Here is a 24,282-nt window from a genome sequence, read left to right as displayed (position 1 = left end):
TACAGTAATCTTAGTTATGCACAATTTATTTGACCTATAAATTATTTGCCCATAATGAAAACATGAATTTGATACTTTTATTGTGAATTCATTATTAAATATATTTGTTTATAATTTATAGTCAAATAATGCAAATATCCAAAAAAAATTTAAAAGATTTTTTTATTTACATAAAAAAATTAGATAAAACACTAATTTTTAATTTATACTTTCTTATTACTTTATTACTACCATTTAGTTCAACATGGGCTGCCAGATTCTGTTTAAATCACCATACAATATTATAACCTATTTAATTAAATATCTTACATTGTCTTAAACTCTTACAATAATAATATTAATAAACAGTAAAAAAAATATTATCAATAATATATTTTAACACCATGGGTGAGTATATGTTTATATACATAAACATTTTTGTGTACGATATAAACTATCGAATCTGGCAACCGCGTTATAAAACATGGCGGTCTTGGACCTCATATTCTGGGAAATGACGTTCTCAGGGATGATAAAAAAAAAAAAAACACTCATTAATATTCAGACCACTAACTTAAAACAATTGTAAACGCTTTTGGAAAAGTCGCTAGTTCTTTTAGTTAAAATTGTACTTTCTCTAAATCGTGCTAATTTGCCGACGTCCAGACATAAAAACTACATTACCCATAATGCAATTGAGAACGTCGCAATGTAACCATGGAAACAGTTTGTGCCCTTTACTGCTGGTGTTTTTTTTTTTACCATCATGCAATGAATGAGTATAATTAAGTATTTACATGCAGACAGTGTTTTGTAAACAACTGTATGCTATAATGAAAATAATTTATATAGATCTGTGTTTTATAATTATGTATTGTATCGTGTTAAATATAAATAATATCAGTATGTCTGTGTATACACTATAGATAACTGTATAAAACTACTAATTGTACTAATGCACAAATTATGAATAATAATCACTAATAAAACAGAGTTCACAAACTCCATGAACTATGGATTTCTCTGATTGTTGATCTGAAAGTAAGAAGCAGGTGTTTAATTCAAATCGATTCAATTTGTATAGTGCTTTTAACAATGGACATTGTCTCAAAGCAGCTTTACAGAACATTAGAAATATTATACAAAAACTTTCATATTATACAAAAATTAATATTATCCATAAAGGAACAAATTGTGATGGCTAGACGACTGGGTCAGAGCATCTCCAGAACATCAGGTTCCCAATATGCAGTGCTTAGTGCTCCAAGGAAGGACAAGGTCAGGGTCATGAGAGCCCAAGGCTTATTCTTGTGGGTTATATCAAAGGCTATATGATCTGGTCAGAAGAGATAAATAAGCAAAATACAAAGGTGTCAAAACACACAGAGCATTACGGTTTGCTGTGCAACATAGCTACAGCGTGCCCATATAACAGGCATCAAAACTGGACCATGGAGCCGTAAAAGAAGGTGATCTGGTGTGACAGTCACCATGTGGATGTGATTGACCTGGAGAAGACCTGGCAATGATCTTCTGGGAAACCTTGGCTCCTGGGATTCATGTGTATGTTACTTTGACATGTACCACCTTCCTACACATTGTTTTAGACCAGTTGCACAACCACATGGCAGCAATATTCCATCATGTCAGTGTTCTCGATCTGATCAACGATTCAATTCCAATCCAATACCAGATTCCACAGCACACTTTTAAAGGTTTTTGCGGAGTACAATACCAAAAGGTCTAAGAGCAGCTTTTGTGGGGGGAGAGAGAAAAAAAGTCGACCTACACAATATTAAGCAAATGGTTTTTAATGTGAATTTAAACATAATGTCTGTCGCCGCCTGCTGGTGGTTTCCTGAAACAGCAGCTATGAGAATGGAAACCGAAAGTGAAGTGAAGTGAAGAATAGAGCAGGAAAACAGGGCCGTGTGGAGCTCTAACGCTTCTGGACGAAATCTTTCTGCTGTTTCTGCTGTGAAGAGACTTTCACTGAGCTGAGGAAATGAGTCGACAATCAAGTGAAGAGCAAGTGGAGGTAAGAAATCTAAAAAATGCTACAGATCCAGATTCTGTTTTGGCAGTAAATGTATGTCAGTGTAGGTGCAGCAGTCACACCCGTATTATTACACATCAACGTTAAACAAATGCAGGGACATGAACTTCCTTCATTACTGAACTCTGTAAAAAATCCCACAGCTCACAGATCAATGCCTGTAGGTTTGTACTGACTCACCACATCTACCTCAAGCTAATGGTAGTTAGTTTAATCTCCAAGGGACACACACCTCTTCTGCATAGGTGTGTATAATAGATTGCTATGTGTTTTATTTATTTGTTTGTTTGTTTGTTTATTTATTTGCTTATAGATTCGTTTAACATTTAAAATAAAATTCTGTTACCTCTGATTATATCTGACAAAAAAAAAACATTCTCACATTACACAACACTCATATGAAGAAAATGAACTTGTTTTTTTTTTATATAAAACTTGTAGTTTATGCTGTTTTACAATAATAAAGAGAGACAGTAAAGAGATTTGTGTTTGACGTCAACAGAAAGAAAAAGAAGTCTCCATACATTTGCTTTTAATTCACATTGACATTCTCAGCTTTAAGCGTGATGGAAAGGGTCACTATCACATATAGAAAGCTGTTCATTTTCCACACTCTGCCCTGTATGTACTGTATTAAAGCAGAAATCCCTGAAATCCATTAAATGTTTTTGACATTATAAAGTTGTTTTGGAGCAAACATGAAGTCTGAGAATGCGACAGGGTTTTTATGACGCAGAGACGAGGCTGGGCTTGGCTAGTTTGTGTTCTACAAGATGACATCAGAATAAATCGAAACTTTAGAAGATGAGCTACACATGAGCTGCTGAAACAGCCGGATAGACCGAAGGATCAAAGTGCCGCTGCATCGCTCTGTCTAGGTACAGAAAAGAAGAGAAAGTGTAAATCTCACTAGTCAAACAGCATTGTGGGTGAAGTCAGAAACTGTTGACCAAAATGGAATGACGTTTAATCTAAAAGTGTTCGACACGAAATAAATCTTGGATGATGTCGAAGGTCACACCGATTACGGATGATTAAAGTTCCAGCGTAAAGGTACGGTTTAATGTTGTCTATTTCTATAAACATATGACTTGTGCTTTGTTCTGTTGATTCAGTTGGAGAAATGCGTCAGGCGACTGAGAGAGACGTTTCACGGAAAGATTCCGATCGAGAAGGCAGCGGTGATTATGCGCCGCTACGAGAACAACTACCAAATGGTAGCGAAGGTGATCATCCTGATGAAAGACCAAGGTAAAAGAGTACGTCTTTGTTCCGAACGCAACCCCTTCTGCTTCTCCTGAATCACTGATTCACCAGCATGATTTACTAAACCGACATTTCACTTCCCTTTCCCACAATCCATTCCACGCTTTTCTCCCTTTCGTTTACTGTCTCATGTGCAGACCTGGACGACGATGACAGATGGTCGCTGAAAAACGATCCTGTCGTAAAGGTAAGGTCTCGCTTCGTCAGCTACCTGATTCCGAAACATCATTATGCAAAAAGCTTGTTTTGCATGACAAAATACGTTTCCTGCTCACTGACAGAACGTGGTCGAGAAACTGCAGAATGAGGAAAAAGAACAGCAGGTAACGACAGCATGCTGATTGTTTAAAACCGTCGCTTCTGGTTTCATTCCAAGGCCTGAGATTTGAGCATTACGTTGTATGTTGCAGGAGAAAAGAAAAGACAGACAACCAGGAGCCAGTAATGAACCTAGGAGCTCTAAACAAGTAGGTGAAACTCTGGAAGTCTGATCTCGCTCCTGCAGTGTTAGCAGATTCATTTAATGGTTGTTTTCTCCGAAAAAAAATCATTTAATTGAAACCAAAGCTAACCATAAAAGAGCACAACCTTTATTTCTCTTCTTCCAACATGAAAGTGAGAACAGTTCGAGCCCCAATGCAAACTTTTAACTTACTATTAAAGGACAGTTTCAAGCCTTGCGTTTCAGTTGCAGTGAATCTTAGGGGTGCACAAACTTTTTTCCATTTGCACACACTTAAGTCTCAGGCTTTGGATGACAGTCTGAACAAACAGGGTAAAGGGAGTCTGCTTTTTTAATCTCTCTCTCTCTCTCTCTCTCTCTCTCTCTCTCTCTCTCTCTCTCTATCTCTCACTCAATAAGTCAATCAATCTATATCAAAATCCTTTCAATGCACTGGAACATTTGCTGCTAAAAAAAATCCCACAATGCACCACGGAGACCAGGGAGCATCAGTGCTCACAATGATCCCTTACACTAAATGGCACTTATTTCCTGAAGATGTCGGCAAACCGAAGTCTCACCATCTTTGTCTACAAATAAGTAGCTTGTTCTCGTTGTGGCTCTCAACTGATTACTTGAGTCTAATGTGTGTAGTGTCTCGGTGTGTAGTGTCTCGGTGTGTAGTGTCTCGGTGTGTAGTGTCTCAGTGTGTAGTGTCTCAGTGTGTAGTGTCTCGGTGTGTAGTGTCTCAGTGTGTAGTGTCTCGGTGTGTAGTGTCTCGGTGTGCCAGTGTGTAGTGTCTCGGTGTGTAGTGTCTCGGTGTGTAGTGTCTCAGTGTGTAGTGTCCCAGTGTGTAGTGTCCCAGTGTGTAGTGTCTCAGTGTGTAGTGTCCCAGTGTGTAGTGTCTCGGTGTGTAGTGTCTCAGTGTGTAGTGTCCCAGTGTGTAGTGTCCCAGTGTGTAGTGTCTCAGTGTGTAGTGTCCCAGTGTGTAGTGTCCTGGTGTGTAGTGAGCCAGTGTGTAGTGTCCCGGTGTGTAGTGTCCCGGTGTGTAGTGAGCCAGTGTGTAGTGTCCCAGTGTGTAGTGAGCCAGTGTGTAGTGAGCCAGTGTGTAGTGTCTCGGTGTGTAGTGTCTCGGTGTGTAGTGTCTCAGTGTGTAGTGTCCCAGTGTGTAGTGTCCCAGTGTGTAGTGTCCCAGTGTGTAGTGTCCCAGTGTGTAGTGTCCTGGTGTGTAGTGAGCCAGTGTGTAGTGTCTCGGTGTGTAGTGTCTCGGTGTGTAGTGTCCCAGTGTGTAGTGTCCCAGTGTGTAGTGTCTCAGTGTGTAGTGTCCCAGTGTGTAGTGTCCCAGTGTGTAGTGTCTCAGTGTGTAGTGTCCCAGTGTGTAGTGTCCTGGTGTGTAGTGAGCCAGTGTGTAGTGTCCCAGTGTGTAGTGAGCCAGTGTGTAGTGAGCCAGTGTGTAGTGTCTCGGTGTGTAGTGTCCTGGTGTGTAGTGAGCCAGTGTGTAGTGTCCCAGTTTGTAGTGTCTCAGTGTGTAGTGTCCCAGTGTGTAGTGTCCTGGTGTGTAGTGAGCCAGTGTGTAGTGAGCCAGTGTGTAGTGTCTCGGTGTGTAGTGTCTCGGTGTGTAGTGTCCCAGTGTGTAGTGTCCCAGTGTGTAGTGTCTCAGTGTGTAGTGTCCCAGTGTGTAGTGTCTCAGTGTGTAGTGTCCCAGTGTGTAGTGTCCTGGTGTGTAGTGAGCCAGTGTGTAGTGTCCAAGTGTTTAGTGTCCCAGTGTGTAGTGTCCCGGTGTGTAGTGAGCCAGTGTGTAGTGAGCCAGTGTGTAGTGTCCCGGTGTGTAGTGTCCCGGTGTGTAGTGTCCCGGTGTGTAGTGAGCCAGTGTGTAGTGTCCCAGTGTGTAGTGAGCCAGTGTGTAGTGTCTCGGTGTGTAGTGTCCCAGTGTGTAGTGTCTCAGTGTGTAGTGTCCTGGTGTGTAGTGAGCCAGTGTGTAGTGTCCCAGTGTGTAGTGAGCCAGTGTGTAGTGAGCCAGTGTGTAGTGTCTCGGTGTGTAGTGTCCTGGTGTGTAGTGAGCCAGTGTGTAGTGTCCCAGTGTGTAGTGTCTCAGTGTGTAGTGTCCCAGTGTGTAGTGTCCTGGTGTGTAGTGAGCCAGTGTGTAGTGAGCCAGTGTGTAGTGTCTCAGTGTGTAGTGTCTCGGTGTGTAGTGTCCCAGTGTGTAGTGTCCCAGTGTGTAGTGTCTCAGTGTGTAGTGTCCCAGTGTGTAGTGTCTCAGTGTGTAGTGTCCCAGTGTGTAGTGTCCTGGTGTGTAGTGAGCCAGTGTGTAGTGTCCAAGTGTTTAGTGTCCCAGTGTGTAGTGTCCCGGTGTGTAGTGAGCCAGTGTGTAGTGAGCCAGTGTGTAGTGTCCCGGTGTGTAGTGTCCCGGTGTGTAGTGTCCCGGTGTGTAGTGAGCCAGTGTGTAGTGTCCCAGTGTGTAGTGAGCCAGTGTGTAGTGTCTCGGTGTGTAGTGTCCCAGTGTGTAGTGTCTCAGTGTGTAGTGTCCTGGTGTGTAGTGAGCCAGTGTGTAGTGTCCCAGTGTGTAGTGAGCCAGTGTGTAGTGAGCCAGTGTGTAGTGTCCCAGTGTGTAGTGTCTCAGTGTGTAGTGTCTCAGTGTGTAGTGTCTCAGTGTGTAGTGAGCCAGTGAGACACAGCCTACGGACATAATTAAGGTTTTAACTGCTAAACCCAGACTTGTGTTAGCTTATAGTTAAGAAGGCATCTAACATCGACATTTAAGTTAACAATAAAGAACCAATAAATAAAAAACTTTCGATTTTTCTTAATTTTCATAAATTATCTTGTTGTTTTAGAATGTAATTAAATTCTAGGTATAAAAGAGCATCGTGTTTCCACCAATGTTTATTTATTTTTGAGTGTGATGTGGTAGCCTAGTGGCTAAGGTGTTGGGCTACCAATCGGAAGGTTGTGAGTTCGATACCTACGTCCACCAAGCTGCCAGTGCTGGGCCCCTGAGCAAGGCCCTTAACCCTGAATTTCTCAGTTGTATAATAATGTAAGTCACTCTGGATAAGGGCTTCTGCTAAATGCTGGGAATGTAAATGTCAGTTGTAAGATCACGTTGTACTTCCTAAACAGGATTCCAGAGCTGATTTCGGGGCAGAAAAATGTAAACAGAAGTCTAAGTGTGTTTTGACATATGCAGTGTTTAGTCCATTTGAATAGAACCTTTGAGAGTTTTCTCACTCGATGTGGCTCTTTAGTCGTGTACAAACACAGCGATCGGACTCCGGTGCGGACCGAAACATCAGGGCCGAGAAGCCTGAGCGATGTTGCGTCAGACTGCTTTCACGTGAACTTGCAACAACAAAGTGATTTGACTCTGAATCAAGTCGATTGCAGGAAGTGAACCAAACATCCTGTGTGCATTGGCTTGCAACATTTCTGTGAGCTGCCTCAGCTCCGTAGACATGCCGTGCACTCTGGATTATGACAACAGAAATCCTGAATGTAGTGTACATAACATTTGAAACCTCTGGATATTATAATGCTGGGGTGACTTTCCATACCTCTAAACACACACTAATGGCTTATTTACCTTTTGCTCACTTTATCTCTGCCCTGCATGCTAAACAGGCAATGTTTTTTTGTTTTTTTTACTTTTTGGTTTGTTAAATTATGTGAAACCAAGTCACAAGCCTCGAAAATCAAATAATCACCGTAGGTCTAGAAACTTCAGACTGCTCCTTTAAATTAATAAAAACAACAGTAATGGATCCTCTGTGCTGATGTGTACTCTCTCTGCTCTGTGTCCCGGTGTAGCCTAAAGCAAACAAAGAGCCTCAGGAGGACAAAGACATACAGGTCAGTTACCTAACGTCCTCTTTCACTCCCCTCTCCCCCCCTCTCCCTCTGCCTCTCTCTCTCTCTCTCTCTCGCTCTCTCTCTCTCTCTCTCTCTGTCTATTGTTCTTGTTTTGGTTAATGCAGGTCAATTAGTGTGTGTAGGTCTCAGTCTCAGTGTGTGACAAATGGTGTGAATACAATTACTTTTACTCAAGACACATTTTATAAGGAAGTGAAACTCTCTCTCTCTCTCTCTCTCTCTCTCTCTCACTCACTGTCTCTCTCCCTCTCTCTCTCTCACTGTCTCTCTCTTCGTCTCTCTCTCCGTCTCTCTGTCTCTCTGTCTCCCCCCCCCCCCCCTCTCTCTCTCTGCCTACTGACTGATTGTGTAACAACATTAGGGGATGTTTAATTGTTTGAACTTATTTATATGTATGTGTACGTAGGAACTTGGGAAGCAACTTAAACTTCTGCCTCTAACAGAGAAGAACAAGCGCATGTTCGATCTTGCACAGCAGAACAAAATGCCCTCCGCCGAGCACCAGTTCGCCTGTGAATTGTGCGACAAGAGCTGGTGGAGACGAGTCCCTGAGAGAAAGATGGTAAAATAATTCTGTAATGACGTAAACATGCAATCATTTGTTTAAACAAATCCTCTGCTTAACACTCCTCTGAGTGAAACTCAACTTACAGCAGAAAATGAAGAAACTCATACATACATATTGCTATAAAAAAGTAAACGTAAAAGAAAATATGTAGAAAACAAAGGCACATCTGGAATCACAGCCTAGTTTGAGCTATTAAAGGAACCGAGTGTAACATTAACTGAGACTAATGAACAGATCCTAATCACTTAAATGTTAGCTAGCATGAATAAATCGAGCGGATAACTAGCTGATTCTAATAGCCAGCTGTCACAATCAGGGCACAAAACTGTTATTAAGGTTCACAGTCTAGTTCAGGCTATTTGTAGCTAACACTACATAAGTTTTTATAACCTACATAAGTATTTCTAATAAGTATTTATCCCCTCTTTTCATTTTTATTTTTATTATACTTACAACCCTGTAATGGATTTATTTGGGATATATTTGGGATTGAAAACAGTCTATAATTAATTGATGATTAAAAAACACATAAATAGTGCAAAATCTATTTACAAGTACATTTTTGTTTATTAGCACATTTTTACAGTAGCTCAGTGTATGGTCTGGATTTATTGTTTATTCGCTCTTTTACTAAACTTTCATTTAATTACGGTCTATTTGCTGGGTCGGATTACAACCTACCTGTATGCATGCATCTATTTGACAAAGCTATTACAGAATTGCAAATTACAGAATTGGGATATTCATCATTTTGTGTAGTTTATTATATTGACAGGATGTTCGATTCTAACGCAAATATTTAGGAGAGTTTGTTAATTAAAGTCACAAATCCAAGGGAGCAAAATTTTCTAAGCTGTCTGTGTTCTCACGCTTGTGTCTGTCGCTGCCTCTGTTTGAAAAGATCGAATTCAGCCGGTTTTACAGGTTTGTAATACATGTTGTTCTGGGTGTTACAAATGCAAGCAGTTCTATGTTTTTTGTTTAGATGTAAATACCAGGAAATGCTAAACCCTCATCTCATTGCCATCTCTCGATCTCACACCCAGATAACTAAATGAACTGGCCTTGCTGTTCTAATAGTTTCAGAGGAAACCGTTAGGTCTTGTTCTCGCTGATATGACCCAGATCTCACAGGACTTTAGATATAAATGGTAAAACTTCAATTTAATGAAGACGATGATTGACAGGCATACTAATGCTTATTTACTAAATGAATCTTTTTGGATATATTTGCTATTTATGTCGTAAACAGTTTTTTTAAAGTTTATATTTTATGTTTATTTACAACAGCTTTTCTTTTTTTTTCTTTAAGCCATCGAGGAAATTATTTTTAACGATGTACGAAGGAAGTCCTACGTTTTCTTTGGCATTGGAACAAAAATAATATAATTTTGTTGTCACAAAAGTAAAAAATATAGAAATGTTGGGGTTTTTTTTTAATACAGTACTAAAGTATTATTCTGTGCTATTATGCATGAACATATGAATAAATAATTACCTCCTCAATAGGGGCAGGATTATGACTCGTTGCCATGGAGTTCTTCAGATACTTCCAATAGTTTTCTAATAAATAGAAATAATTTAATAATAATAACAGACATCTTAATGGATATAATAATATTAATCCAGCAGTTAAGAAACGTGGATGAGATCATCATACGTGTGTGTTTCCATTCTTTTTCTCTTCTCTGTTGATTTCCATTCCCCAGCTGTTGTTAAAGCTTCTGTGGTCTGATGCAAGTCTAGTATCACTAGAAACATCGTGTGTGATTTCTGATCCTTTTCAGGTGTCTCGCTGTCAATTGTGCAAACAGAAATTTGAACCTGTGCCACCAAACAAAAGGTGGGGCATCGCAGACTTCACATGCCTGAACTGCACTCGATCCTTCAAGTAAGTAAAAGCATCAGAACAGAAGAAGTCTTCCCTGTTGTCTCCTGTCTTAAAGGACGTTCCTGTCCTTTATTAATCCAAGCTTTTAGAAACAACAATAATTTTTGGGGGAAAAAAGCAAAACTAGTAATAAGTGTAAACAAACAGATGTAATGTTTATCACTGTTACACTGCAAAAAAGTATATATACGTGATATTTTATGCCTTTAAAAGGTTACAATTTAAACAATAGCTCAATTAACACAAAAAACAATTTCCAAAATGTTGACAAAACAATGTTTTATATAACATCTGTTTAAATTATAACATGAAAGAAGGGTTAATAATATAACTTCGGGCCTTTTTACACCCGGTCACTTCATGTGTTTTCTCTGATCCGATAGCTATCTGGTTTGTTAAAACTGTGCCATTTACATTAGGCCTCATAAATGCGTCTCGGCGAATCAGATATCGATCCGATCTTTCTACTCCCGCCCAAAATGCTAATATATTTTACCTCATTTCCGGGGTAATTGAAATGGAACACGCTTTGGTGTGTATACTTAAATATATTTTTGTTTCTACATGTTTTACAAAGCTTTTGTTGGACGCTTTCATCGCCCCAAAGAGCAATAAGTGCCTGCGTGTCGTCCATGTTATTTGTTTCTGGCACGATGCACGACCCGTGAGTTACTTATGAGTGATGTACTTACGTTTGGGAGGAGTATAGCGCTGACGTATGTGGCTTGAACAACCACATGCATTTACACAGTTTCATCTGAAACAGTTTCATCTGAAACGCATCCCAGACCTCCTCCTGAAGGGGTTTGAACGATCAGATTTATATCCGTCTCTAAACCGTTTCGGGGGCATTTAGACCTGGTCTTTTTACCATCGGATAGCTATCGGATCACAGAAAACACATGAAGTGACCGGGTGTAAAAAAACGCTTAGAGAACAAAATTTTCAGTTTTACTCAAATTAGTGCAATACAAAAATTAGTACACTGAGTAAAATGAGTTTGTTTTTTTGCTTGAGGCTGATGGTTTATTTTTTTTCTGCAAGGAGTTTCGGTCGAATGGACCTGGGATCTCCGTGTTATAACTGTCGATTCATCGTTATGCCGTCACGCATCCTGCCTCCACGTAAATACTTGAGGAACATTGGGCAGAGGAAAAGACATCAGCACAGCTGCCTGGCAGAGGACTGCTACAACAGACAGGGTAACACTGCTACAACAGACAGGGTAACACTGCTACAACAGACAGGGTAACACTGCTATAACAGACAGGGTAACACTGCTACAACAGACAGGGTAACACTGCTACAACAGAGAGGGTAACACTGCTACAACAGACAGGGTAACACTGCTATAACAGACAGGGTAACACTGCTACAACAGACAGGGTAACACTGCTACAACAGAGAGGGTAACACTGCTACAACAGACAGGGTAACACTGCTACAACAGACAGGGTAACACTGCTATAACAGACAGGGTAACACTGCTACAACAGACACAGTAACACTGCTATAACAGACAGGGTAACACTGCTACAACAGACAGGGTAACACTGCTACAACAGACTGCTACAACAGACACAGTAACACTGCTATAACAGACAGGGTAACACTGCTATAACAGACAGGGTAACACTGGTACAACAGACAGGGTAACACTGCTACAACAGACAGGGTAACACTGCTATAACAGACAGGGTAACACTGCTACAACAGACAGGGTAACACTGCTACAACAGACAGGGTAACACTGCTATAACAGACAGGGTAACACTGGTACAACAGACAGGGTAACACTGGTACAACAGACAGGGTAACACTGCTATAACAGACAGGGTAACACTGGTACAACAGACACAGTAACACTGCTATAACAGACAGGGTAACACTGCTACAACAGACAGGGTAACACTGCTATAACAGACAGGGTAACACTGCTACAACAGACTGCTACAACAGACACAGTAACACTGCTATAACAGACAGGGTAACACTGCTATAACAGACAGGGTAACACTGGTACAACAGACTGCTACAACAGACTGCTACAACAGACACAGTAACACTGCTATAACAGACAGGGTAACACTGCTATAACAGACAGGGTAACACTGGTACAACAGACAGGGTAACACTGCTATAACAGACAGGGTAACACTGCTATAACAGACAGGGTAACACTGCTACAACAGACAGGGTAACACTGCTACAACAGACAGGGTAACACTGCTATAACAGACACAGTAACACTGCTATAACAGACAGGGTAACACTGCTATAACAGACAGGGTAACACTGCTATAACAGACAGGGTAACACTGCTATAACAGACAGGGTAACACTGCTATAACAGACAGGGTAACACTGCTATAACAGACACAGTAACACTGCTATAACAGACAGGGTAACACTGCTATAACAGACACAGTAACACTGCTATAACAGACACAGTAACACTGCTATAACAGACAGGGTAACACTGCTATAACACATAGTACCACTGCTCTACACTTGGTGTCAGTAACACACCTGCTTTAGTGTTTAGTGTGACCTGCTCAATTCAATTTTATTTGCATTTTTAAAGGATATTGACAGAAAGCAGCTTTACATAAATATATTAATTCAGAATAAACTATACATTTTAAATTTTCCCTAATGATCACGTCAGAAGTGATGTTGGTGATGAAAAACCAGACAATCAGACAATATAAGGAAGAAACCTTGAGAGGAACCAGACTCCAAAAGGAGCCTCATCCTCATCTGTATGGCACACGATTATAACCGATTATAAATCGTTCTCTTCTATAACTGTGGAATCAAAATTTGCCATCGAGTAACCAGGACATCCGTTCTAGTTTTAACATAAAATCTGTCTTGTTGAAGTTCAAGAAGATCAGCTGTTCACTGATGGAGATTTAAGTGCAGTTCCTGCAGAAACTTAAAAAATCTGTCAAAAGCACTTTACAAATACAAATGAATTGTTTTGGTCCTGCTAACATTAAATGGTGTTTTAAATAGTCTCAACATCTGCTTTCTGTTTGCCACAGAGCCTTACGTTCCTGGTACTGAGTGTGTGCACCCGGTCAGCAGGAAGAAGAACGGTAAGCCACAGGTGGTCAACCCCAGCGATGTCCATATCAGCAGTGGCTCCACGGTGAACACATGTCTGAGTCAGGGAAGCCTGCTAGAGGATTTGTTTGACATCATAATGGATGACATCCGCGAGGAGGACGAGAGCGACAATAATTCGGACAGTAGCACCAGCAGCTAAAGGAAATGCCAATATGTGCATCAGCAGATCATCATCATCCTTGTCCTCCAAGCACTGGTCCAAAGCACTGAGCTTTGTTCATTAAAAAATCATAAATGTGAAAGGTGATGCAGTGCAGAAAGATTTGTTTTAGAGAAGCAGCGCCTTCTCTAGCGTTTTCAGGAATTTTAAAGCTATAGCAGGTTTATTATAGTGCTGAAGGTTTGTGTTATACTTTGCTATAGTTACAAACTTGCTTGAACGACACGTGATCTTTTTTTCTTAATTTTTTTTGCCCGACACAGAATAAGGTCATGTTGTATGTCAGGAAATATTATTTATTTCTAGAGCCGTTCGGTAATCCATCCATATGCGTGTCGATCCAGTTCAGCTGAAGAAATATTCGCAAAGTGTGCCTTGTCAAAAAAAAGTGCACTTACTTAATCGTGGCTAAAATTACAACTGTAATAGTTAGTAAAGTGATTAGTAGATGATGAAGAATTTTGGTAAATGCAGCCATATGCTTTTTAATCTTCAATCACTTCCTGCTTTTGTATGTTTGAGCTCAAAAAGTGTGGCAACCGTTTGGGTCTTCAACATATACAGTATACAGTACTTTAAGTAAATAACACTGTTTAGAAAAAATTGAAGATACTATATATAAATACATTTTATACAATGAAGGGTCGAAATTTCTAGAAGAAAAAATAATGAAGGCCGCAAGCTTTATTCTGTTTTATTATGAATTTGTTCATATTAATCAATAAACGTATTGCTACAGTTTATCTCTCGAACTCTCGTTTGTTTTTGTAAGTTGCTGTACATTTAAATTCTATACCAGATGAAGCACAGAATAGCCCTTGAGTTGTGATTTCATGGATTTCAGATTGAAGAGCACGGATGCGACAGGATGTGGCAAGCACCCTTTTAAAAAAAACACATTTTTTTTTCTCTGGACTAAAAGGATTAATGTGGTATGTCAGCTCGTGAACGGCTCATGCAGGTGGTCAGAAATGCTGGTCGGACAAAATCTATCCCTTTACTCCCTTAACACCTTCTGTTTTTACTTTAATGGAGATAGTTATAATCCAGACATGTTTTCAGGTATTATGGTGTAAAATACGTCACCGTTCAGTCTGTATTATCTAAAAACGGAACTTATACTGAAAGCACTGCTCATGCAATAGCTCTATAGTAACGCTAACCCTAAAGATTGCATTACTACACCAGCATGTTCTTGCTGAGATCATCACATTGTGTTATGTGATAAGCCTGAGATCATCTCTATAGCAGGAACTGTAGAAGATAATGCAGCAGTGAGACAAAAACAAACCCATCGGTAGAACACGTCGATCTGACTTGAGCTTGATTATAAAAATAGGAAAAACATGGAACGTCTTTGCTTTTGTTGGAACTGTCCTGGTGTTTCAGAATTTTGTAAATATTTGTGAAAATCAGAAATGACTGGGGAAGTCTACGACCTCGATTTATGCTTCTGCCTTCTGTGTGAGATGTTTAATTATTTTTCCTCAGCTCACACGGTTGGACTGACTGCAGTTTTATTGTGACAGGGATTGTGACTTTGGTAGGTTTGGATTTTCAGGTTAATTGGAGACTTATGTTTGTTCATTTGGGAAATTTAGTGGTGTTGATATTGGGATATTATTAACGTCGGTATTGCCATCTTATCCCAGTAAGGATAGGAGGCTCGTGTTTGTTGGGATTAGTCTATTGCCGATGTTGTTTGGAATTTAAGTCTTTTAATTGACATTGGATTGTTAGTTTTTGTTGATTTTAATTAAATTTTTTGTTAAATTGGGTATTGGGATCTAGTTGTAATTAGAGTTTGCCTATTTTGATTGGGATTGGTAAATTGTCCTTTTTGGCATTCCACGTACATGTTTTTGGGATTTTTTTTGTTTGTTTGTTTGTTTGTTTTTTTGTTGATTGGGATTGGTACATTGGTCTTTTTCTGGGATTGTGAGTATATTTGTTTTTTGGGATTGGAGTTTTGCCTTTGTTGTGTTCGGCCTTTTTCTTTTGTAAGAATCGGGATTTATTGTTATATTATGTTATGTTATTGATATTATATTTTTTGTAACTGGGATTTTTATCCCTGCTAATATTGGGATGACAACTTTTAGGACCGGAGTTTTTTTTTATTGTTATGATCAATTTTGTTGAAGTTAGAGGTTTGTCTTTGCGATCAGAATCTAAAGATTTTATTGGTGTCAGGTTGTTGTTTTTACAAAATCAAGTCTGTAGATGAAACAGTGGTAACTAGGGTGTAACATGTGACTGAGAATATCCAGTCACGTTGTCCTACTGCATAATAACATCCATCTCTCGAGAGAATTCTATTTATTCACATCTACTGTATTTAGTCACATCCGGCACTTCTGCATTCACACCCAGAATAATAAATCACAAAGAAGGCTGAAGATTCCCTCCTCTAATAGACAAAAAAAGAACCCTAGTATTTAATCTTTTATAAGCTAAAAAAATGTTATATAACTATTATAGTCATTCTTTATTAAAATATGGTTCAACATATTTTATATGTTTTGTATCATGGCCTAAAATAACCATTCCTCTCTCGAAACAGTAATATTAGTGTGATGTCGTTGCACTATAATCTCTCTGTAGTGCTGTGAGCAGATGATTAGCATGAATAAAACCACAACAGCTGCATTTGTAGCCACATGTGGCAACAGCCGGGCTTGTTTGTGTAAGAGTTTAGATAACTTGTGAAAGAAGTGAATGTTAGATAATGTTTTCATTCTGTTTCTTGGCTTGTGCATTCACAAAGTTATTGATAAAAAAGTAAACAATTTCTGTTGATTCTAAGAGATGAATTATAGTTATAGTTATCAGAACTCTCAAAAGTACAGACATAAATAACACTATACTATACCAACTATACAAGACAATGCAGACGATGATATACAATATAGACAGAAGGAGTATTAAACATGAATATAGAATAGGACAGATCAGTTATGTACATAAAGTGTGGGAGTGCAAATAACAATATTGTGTAATATTATGCGTTTTGTACAATATATAGCAGCAGTAGTGTGTGTGAGACAGTCCTGATAATGCAGTAGTTATAGATATGAGGCAGTGAATATAATTATGGTGAGTTGTTGATCAGGGTGATTTTCTGGGGAAGGAAACTGTTCCTGTGTCTACCAGTTTCGGTAAACAAGTACTGCCAGAAGGGAGGAGCTAAAAGAGGTTGTGTCCAGGGGGCGAAGGGTCAGTGGTGATTTTTTCTGCCCGGTTTCTAGTTCTTATGTCGTACAAGTTATTATTGATTATTGTATAATATATTATATTATTATATAATATATAAATATATAATTAAAGTGGGTTTTTGTATGTTCACACATGTGTGTGTGTGTGTGTGTGTGTGTGTGTGTGTGTGTGTGTGAGAGAGAGAGAGAGAGCTAGAGAAATAGTACGAGTGAGAGAGAGAGAGAGAGAGAGAGAGAGAGAGAGAGAGAGAGAGAGAGAGAGAGAGAGAGAGAGAGAGAGAGAGACTGAAACCCCATCCAGGGTGTATTCCTGCCTCGTGGCCAATGTTCCTTGTAAATGCTCTGGATCCACTACAACCCTGACCAGGATAAATTAGTTAAAGCAAGTGGCTAAATGATCTTATACAAAAATCATTCAAATATATCAAGACTGTGCTCCAAACAGTGTGCTAATTGTCTGTTTACCAAAAATGAAGGTAAGCATTACATTACATGTTATATAAAACACTATGATAAATACACCATCCTTCCTCATTTTCTATGATCTAGTTCTCTCTCTCTCTCTCTCTCTCTCTCTCTCTCTCTCTCTCTCTCTCTCTCTCTCTCTCTCTCAATGTAATGAGAACATTAACATTTTCATCCATCAATATGGATTATGGCATAGTCAAGCATAATGGTGAAACAACCCTATAACTAGGCATTTACAAGATTGGAGATAACTAAAGTTTGGTAAAACGTCACCTGGGCTTTTTTTTTTTTTCAGTAGTCTATCTTACATTTCTTCAGCTGGTTGAAATCGTCTCCACTGTAACTTCAGATTCATTTCTTGGCCCATGTACTGTAGACTAGTCTATACAATACATCCAGTATACAAGGGCTCTTAGTTTCTCGCTCTCAGCTACCTAAACAGTTCTAGGGAAGATTCTTTTGTAAGGTTATACTGAAGGTTATTGTTCCTGGTTACACAACTGCACTTGATATAGTTGTAGAACAAACATCTTTATGTTTATGTTTATAAGCTCGCTGTTTGGTGTCTTGAGTTTCCGTTGTGTTTCTGGTTCCTCTCGAGGTTTTTCCTCATAACATCTCAGGGAGGTTGTCTTCACCGCCGTCACCTCTGACTTGCTCATTAAGAATAAATCTAAATTTTATTTTAAACTTTGTCATTTTTATTCTGAATTTTATTCTGAAGATTATTGGTAGCATATATCAATTTAATTTTACATGAAAAAAGAAGAAAATAAAATGTCAACAATAAGAAAAATAACAATAAGGAAGGACTCCTACTTTCCAGCAGGGCTGTGAAAGTGTACGCAAGAAACGGTTGTCATTTATGAACAAACCCTGGCAGTGTTAACTGGGGGTGGTAACTGGGGGTGGTAGCTCAGCGGTTAAGGTGTTGGGCTACTGATCAGAAGGTCACGGGTTCGAACCCCAGGGCTGCCACTGCTGGGCCCCTGAGCAAGGCCCTTAACCCTCAGTTGCTCAGTTGTAAGTCACTCTGGATAAGGGTGTCTGCTAAATGCCGTAAATGTAAATGTAAATGTTAAGTCTTATTGTATATTTAATTTCCTCAACTTTAAAACATATATATATATATATATATATATATATATATATATATATATATATATATATATATATATATATATATAAATTTTAACCACTGCGAGTGAGAAAGTGGGACAGAGGTCTTCCACTACAGGAGAAAGTGTTGTCTGTCTAATAAAGATGTGAAACTAATAACTTCCTTTTGCATAGAGTTTGCTTCATCTGTCTGGTGTTAAAGGTGCTGCACACATAAAATTGAATTGAACTGAACTCTAACGAATTCTTGCTTCTAGCATTTTTGTTTTTATAACTACAAACTTATGTAAATGTTCTTTTCTCTGCCCCAGGGGTATCATTTCACAATGAGTAGTCCGAGCGGAGTTAGATAAGGTTACTGAGTGTTTTATAATATCCAGACAGTGTGCAAACTGAGAGTGTATGAGGGGCGGGACTTCTCTGCTTTCATAACCCATTTCACAACACATTTCATAATGCTTTTATAACCTGCAGCTTTAAATAAAGAGACTGCGCATCACACCGTCACACTACAGGACGGCTTTCTTCTCCAAAATGTACGTGATTTTCTTTATGTTACTGCATGTGTGGAACTTTTTAACCGTATAGAGCAGTCAGGGGTAAATAGTGTGTTGATAATGTTGCCCCACTATCGGCTGCACAGATGTCGGTGACCAGATGGGGTGACATTTCAAATTGACTTGAATCTGTAAATTTTTTTTTTTGCAGGAATTACATAGTAGGAGCAATTGTGTTGCTGTTGTCATTCACAGCAGATGCCAGAGTTGGGTAAGAGTTCAAATCTTTCTATGTCAGCATTATTCTGTCATCTACGGATGACCGAAACAATCCGGGTCAATTTGATCTTTTGCTAACAAAATAGTGTCATTTTATCGTAGTAAACAAATGAACACAATCTATAAATATTATGTTCCTAATGATTAAGATTCTGAAAATGAATTGATTTATTCACCTCATCAATTCATAATTTAGACATTATATTAAGATTGGTCTCAGCTGATCTGTACAGTTTTTTTTTTTAATATTAACAGATTAATAAGTAGTTTATGGACTTTGACTCCTCAGAAACTCCAGCGAACCCACATCCTACTGCACAGAGACCCCAGAGTGTCTGCTGTTTGATCTGACCTGTAAGGGAGAGGAATATGAGGTGAGTCCCTGAAATTACAGAAGCAATTCTGAGTCTGATTTCTTTTCTATCTTGTAGATGTACTGTATGCAGTGACAGCCATCTGCACCGATATTTACCCTGATTTCCATCTGCTGTTACACTTTCATACTGTTTTTTTTTTTTTCCCTCAAAATACGTTTTGAGGAGAAATTAACAGTATATTCCAGGGGTTGGTAACCTTAAACACTCAGAGAGCCATTAGGACCCGTTTGACATCTAAAATAAAGATAACACCGCATTTATCCTTTTTTACCTTTATGGAAAGTGTAGAAAAAACTGTAGTGTGTTGCATTTATAAAATCAATGACCTGCTATTGAGTAACCAAATTTTATTTCTGTGGGCAAACGAAAATATTTTGAACAGTTTGAACTAACCTTAACAAAAAAAGACGCTGGGTTGAAGGTTACTTTCAAATAAAATGTTCAATGTATAATTGAGTCCTCTTCGTATTCATAACATCAACATTTTAACTTGCAGCTGCAGCGAACCAAAAACGCGTCTGCTTCTGTGTCGGATTTCGCAAGTCGGCGGTTATGACGCGTATTTCGAGCGACAAACAAATTAAACACGGTTTATTTTAATGTTACAAGAGCATCATAACCCCTGGTATACTGTATACTATAGACTAAGCATGACCGCCTGCTGCTACATAGGCATGCAGACTGCACAATGCTAAATTGGTGGCTATAAGTCTTTATTAGCTTACAGATTTGCAACTTTACTCACAACTTGTTACTCTGGTGTAAAACTAAATCCATTGTGGTTGGCTGGATGTATTCCGGGTAATAAGGTTTAAAATGGGGTAGAGGTATTATTTGTCACAAGTATTTTAACATGTGAGTTAGTTAAATAAAGTAATCAGATTCACAGAAACTGGAAAGTACAGTCACTGAGACTGGACAGTTTCAGACAGAGAACCTGAAAGAGACCAGTGAGTCTGTGACAATGATTGTCTCTGCTCCCTGTTCTTGGCTGACACGAGTGAAGCTTGATGTGATCTTCTGCTATCGTATCTCACCCACATCAGGGTTTGATATGTTGTGCATGCTGAGACGCTTTTCTGGTCACTACAATTACGGCATTCAGGGACTTACATTTATCTCTTTTATACAGCTAAGCAATTGAGGGTTAATGGCCTTCCTCAGGGGATCATCCGTGACCGGGGGTTCAAACTCACAACCTTCTGTTTAGTAGTCCAGCACCTTAACCACTAGGTTACCACATCCCAATACAGTTGTAAAGAGTGATTATATGAATTAGTGTAAATTTCCTTGCAGCTTGAACCACTCCAGAGCCATTTTCCTTTGAGCTTCTCGTCGACAAGACATTTTCACACACAGAACTGTCGCTCACTCAGTGTTTTTTGTTATTTGCACCATTCTGTGTAAACTCTAGAGATCATTGACAACATTCATGCTATCTGACGCTCTCACTGCTGCGGTAACACAAATGGCTGAATTACCTCATAAATAAGCAGTTGTACAGATGTTCCTGTTAAAGTGGACAGTGTGTATATGTAACATTAAGTCTGGCAGCTTTTCCATTTTTTTTTTTTAGGTGCGTCATTATGAGGCTACGAAATGGGTGACCACGGACATACAGTCCATGTCTACGGACTTTGCCAAATTTAAAGGTTTCAGGAAACTTTACAAGTACATCACAGGTGAAAATGAAGCAGGTGAGAAAATTAACCTGTAGGACTGATCGTTAGGAGTGGTCATGAATTTATTATGCAGAGGATATAACTACTTTTATACTTCTGTATACTATACTACAGGTGTTAATATTGACATGACAGCCCCGGTCATCCTTAAAGTCAAAGAGGAAATATCTTTGCTGGAAAAATCAGTCTACAGTCTCAGCTTCCTGTTGCCTTCTGCCTACCAGAAACAAGCTCCCCAGCCAACTGACAGCACTGTGAGTGTGCAGGGAAGAAAAAAAGTTTAATTCATGACCTCTGAACATTTATGAAAATGTCTAGGCGTGACACATTATTTGCTTTGTTTGCTCATACCGCAGGTGTACTTCACGGACATGCCGGATACTAACGTATACGTTAAGAGCTTTGGAGGCTGGAGTGTATCAGTAGTAGCTAAAATCTATGCTAACAAGCTGAAAGAAGCACTCGACAAAGCTCAAGCCACTTATAACACAGACTACCACTACGATGTTGGCTATAACAGGTAGAACTAACCAAATACTTACTAAGCGTTACTATTACTGGTTGCTGGTCATAGCGGTTGGCACAACTAGCATTCCAGTTGAAAACAAAACAGAATTTTTACGCCTTATTCGAAACAATTTGGAGGGAGAATTGGTGTTTGTGTATAAAATTGACCATAATATATCCGCATCATATCATACAGTACGAGATGAAAACCAGTAAAGATTATGATGCAAGTGATAACCGGAGCTAGCTTGTCGCTGGCATTCCACGACATTATAAAAATAATGATAAATATTTATAATATTATATATATATATATTATAAATAATTATAAATATATCTTGACGCGACCTACAACGTCGTCATATAATAAATACAGTGTTTTCATTTGCAAGGTGTTGTGACGTAAAAGGAATAATCCACTTCGGGATTTCCTGTTATAGGAAAATAATCAACTGTTGTGCTTCATGACTTATGCTAATAAACAGCAATGACAAAACTTTGCTTAAGAGTAGAGCACTTTAGTAATGTTTAAATTTGGTGTTAAATGGTGTGTGTGTGTGTGTGTGTGTGTGTGTGTGTGTGTGTGTGTGTGTGTGTGTGTGTGTGTGTGTGTGTGTGTGTGTGTGTGTGTGTGTGTGTCCAGCCCAATGAAACTGATGGACAGACATAATGAGGTGTGGTATGAGGCCAAGGGAGTACCCGTATGTCCACCTGTTGAGTAACAGAGCTTGTCTCCTTCATTTACAGCATGTTTGAGGTAAAACACGAACACTCAAGCGACAAAATAAAGTGACTGTGAAATGAACGCAGAAATATTTTTACTTAACATGTTCCATATATTTTTTATCTCCAAAGGAAACATACTGACGAACCTGAAGATCATTGAAGAGCAAGAAGTTTCTTCTGTACTTTTTGTTGAAACCCTTTATTATTATATCAGTAATATTCCAAATGTAATATTGGCATTAAATTCATTTTTATTCATTAAATGACTCAACTGCTTATTTGATTTGTTTACATTGTGAGTGAATGAAAGTAAGAACTCCACATTAATTAGCGTTTTCTTATGTTTTTGTCTATATCTCAGCATCAGACGTCACTACTACCAAAAATATCTAAATGACCCAATTAGTGAGGGTTTTTATTCCCCAAATATATATTGTCCAATATATTGGAGTTTTAAAATAGCATCTAGATCTTAATGGACAGGTGTGTGTGTGTGTGTGTGTGTGTGTGTGTGTGTGTGTGTGTGTGTGTGTGTGTGTGTGTGTGTGTGTGTGTGTGTGTGTGTGTGTGTGTGTGTGTGTGTGTGTGTGTGTGACTGTATGTCAACATTTAACACTGTTATGCCTCTGTACAGAAATTTGATTTCTTAAAGAATGCAATAAACCTCAAGAGAAAGAAGATCAACACCAGTCTCATTTATTTTTATTCATTCATTCATTTTCTACCGCTTATCCGAACTATCTCGGGTCACGGGGAGCCTGTGCCTATCTCAGGCGTCATCGGGCATCGAGGCAGGATACACCCTGGACAGAGTGCACACCCATCACAGGGCACACACACACACTCATTCACTCACACACTCACACACTACGGACAATTTTCCAGAGATGCCAATCAACCTACCATGCATGTCTTTGGACCAGGGAGGAAACCGGAGTACCCGGAGGAAACCCCCGAGGCACGGGGAGAACATGCAAACTCCACACACACAAGGCGGAGGCGGGAATCGAACCCCCAACCCTGGAGGTGTGAGGCGAACGTGCTAACCACTATTTATTTTGTTTTATTTTATTTTATTTTTAGACATAGAACATATAAAAAACATGAATTGGCATTAATGCATACAGAGTTTTGAGTTTAGAAATATATGGTTTATTACAAATTAACCCTTTTTACTGTACAATAAAATCTAGATTTTTTAGCGAAATATCGACAGCAAATCTAAAGAATAGCTTTTTAAATACATTTTCAGGTAAATGCAGATTACATTATACCAAGTCTAGGTTCAAAAATCAGGGACTCTTTGTCTCCTGCCCCACCATCTGAAAATGTTAGGTTTTCATTTCATGCCTCATGCATTTAGGGAACAGATATGTTTTAGCTCTCTGTTCAATTCAATCTTATTCACTGTGTCACACCGCCCCCTAGTGCTCATCATCATCATCATCATCATCACATTGCATCTGACCAGCTTAGTTATAACGTGAAAAATAGGCAGGATTTTAACTGTTTCAGTAAAAGTATATCCATAGTAAAGCCAACTATATTAAAGAACAGTTTTTAAAAAAAAATGTATAATTGTTTTGCTGTTTTATGTTCAGTTACAGGTCACGATTCTGGGATTTGCAGATTGTGTGTGTGCGTGCACGATTACTTTGAAATGTTTTATAAAGGATGTTTTAATGTTTGGAGGAAAACTAATAAGAATAATAATGATAAGAAAAGAAAAAGAAGAAGAAAGACTGAACAAAAAAAAAATACTCTTGCAATCTGTTCCATGGTTTTTCTGGTAAGATGTTAGTGGTGATAAAGAGAGATGCTTTTCGCTGTTATTCCAAATGAAGAAGAAGAAGAAGAAGAAGAAGAAGAAGAAGAAGAAGAAGAAGAAGAAGAAGAAGAAGAAGAAGAAGAAACATTTAGCTTAATACAGTTACAACAATACTGTTAAAGGAAAAAAATCCAGGGGCGCCCCCAAGCGGTGGCCAGTGGTGGCTGTATAAACTCTTGCCACCCCTGGTGCCACCCCTAGTATGAATTTGAATTTGAATGCA

The 24,282-nt window shown here is 38.9% G+C and overlaps 2 protein-coding genes across 3 annotated transcripts; both read left to right on the top strand.

The window, feature by feature from the left end:
- The first annotated feature begins 1,863 nt into the window (after positions 1 to 1,863).
- Positions 1,864 to 14,104, top strand: shfl (shiftless antiviral inhibitor of ribosomal frameshifting). 2 transcript variants are annotated; one of them, XM_027155168.2, is made up of 10 exons: positions 1,864 to 2,017; positions 3,151 to 3,286; positions 3,439 to 3,488; positions 3,583 to 3,624; positions 3,712 to 3,768; positions 7,548 to 7,589; positions 8,017 to 8,172; positions 9,966 to 10,069; positions 11,114 to 11,271; positions 13,117 to 14,104. In XM_027155168.2, exons 1-10 carry the CDS (start codon positions 1,985 to 1,987, stop codon positions 13,338 to 13,340), a joined length of 1,002 nt encoding a protein of 333 aa, XP_027010969.1. In that variant the 5' UTR covers positions 1,864 to 1,984; the 3' UTR covers positions 13,341 to 14,104. The 2 variants fall into 2 exon arrangements, with proteins under 2 accessions (XP_027010969.1, XP_027010970.1); XM_027155169.2 differs by lacking the exon at positions 3,712 to 3,768.
- A 4,494-nt stretch (positions 14,105 to 18,598) lies between these two features.
- soul5 (heme-binding protein soul5) lies at positions 18,599 to 22,489 on the top strand. The gene is made up of 8 exons (XM_027155067.2): positions 18,599 to 18,699; positions 18,872 to 18,931; positions 19,229 to 19,313; positions 20,893 to 21,013; positions 21,113 to 21,252; positions 21,355 to 21,518; positions 22,149 to 22,262; positions 22,361 to 22,489. Coding segments are annotated over exons 1-7 (651 nt in total). The 5' UTR covers positions 18,599 to 18,697; the 3' UTR covers positions 22,228 to 22,262; positions 22,361 to 22,489.
- Positions 22,490 to 24,282: the final 1,793 nt, after the last annotated feature.

The sequence above is a fragment of the Tachysurus fulvidraco genome, chromosome 24 (genome assembly GCF_022655615.1).
Source record: "Tachysurus fulvidraco isolate hzauxx_2018 chromosome 24, HZAU_PFXX_2.0, whole genome shotgun sequence".
NCBI classification, from domain to species: Eukaryota; Metazoa; Chordata; class Actinopteri; order Siluriformes; family Bagridae; genus Tachysurus; species Tachysurus fulvidraco.
Note: the sequence above shows the minus strand (reverse complement) of the source record. Positions and strands in the feature narration are given on the sequence as shown.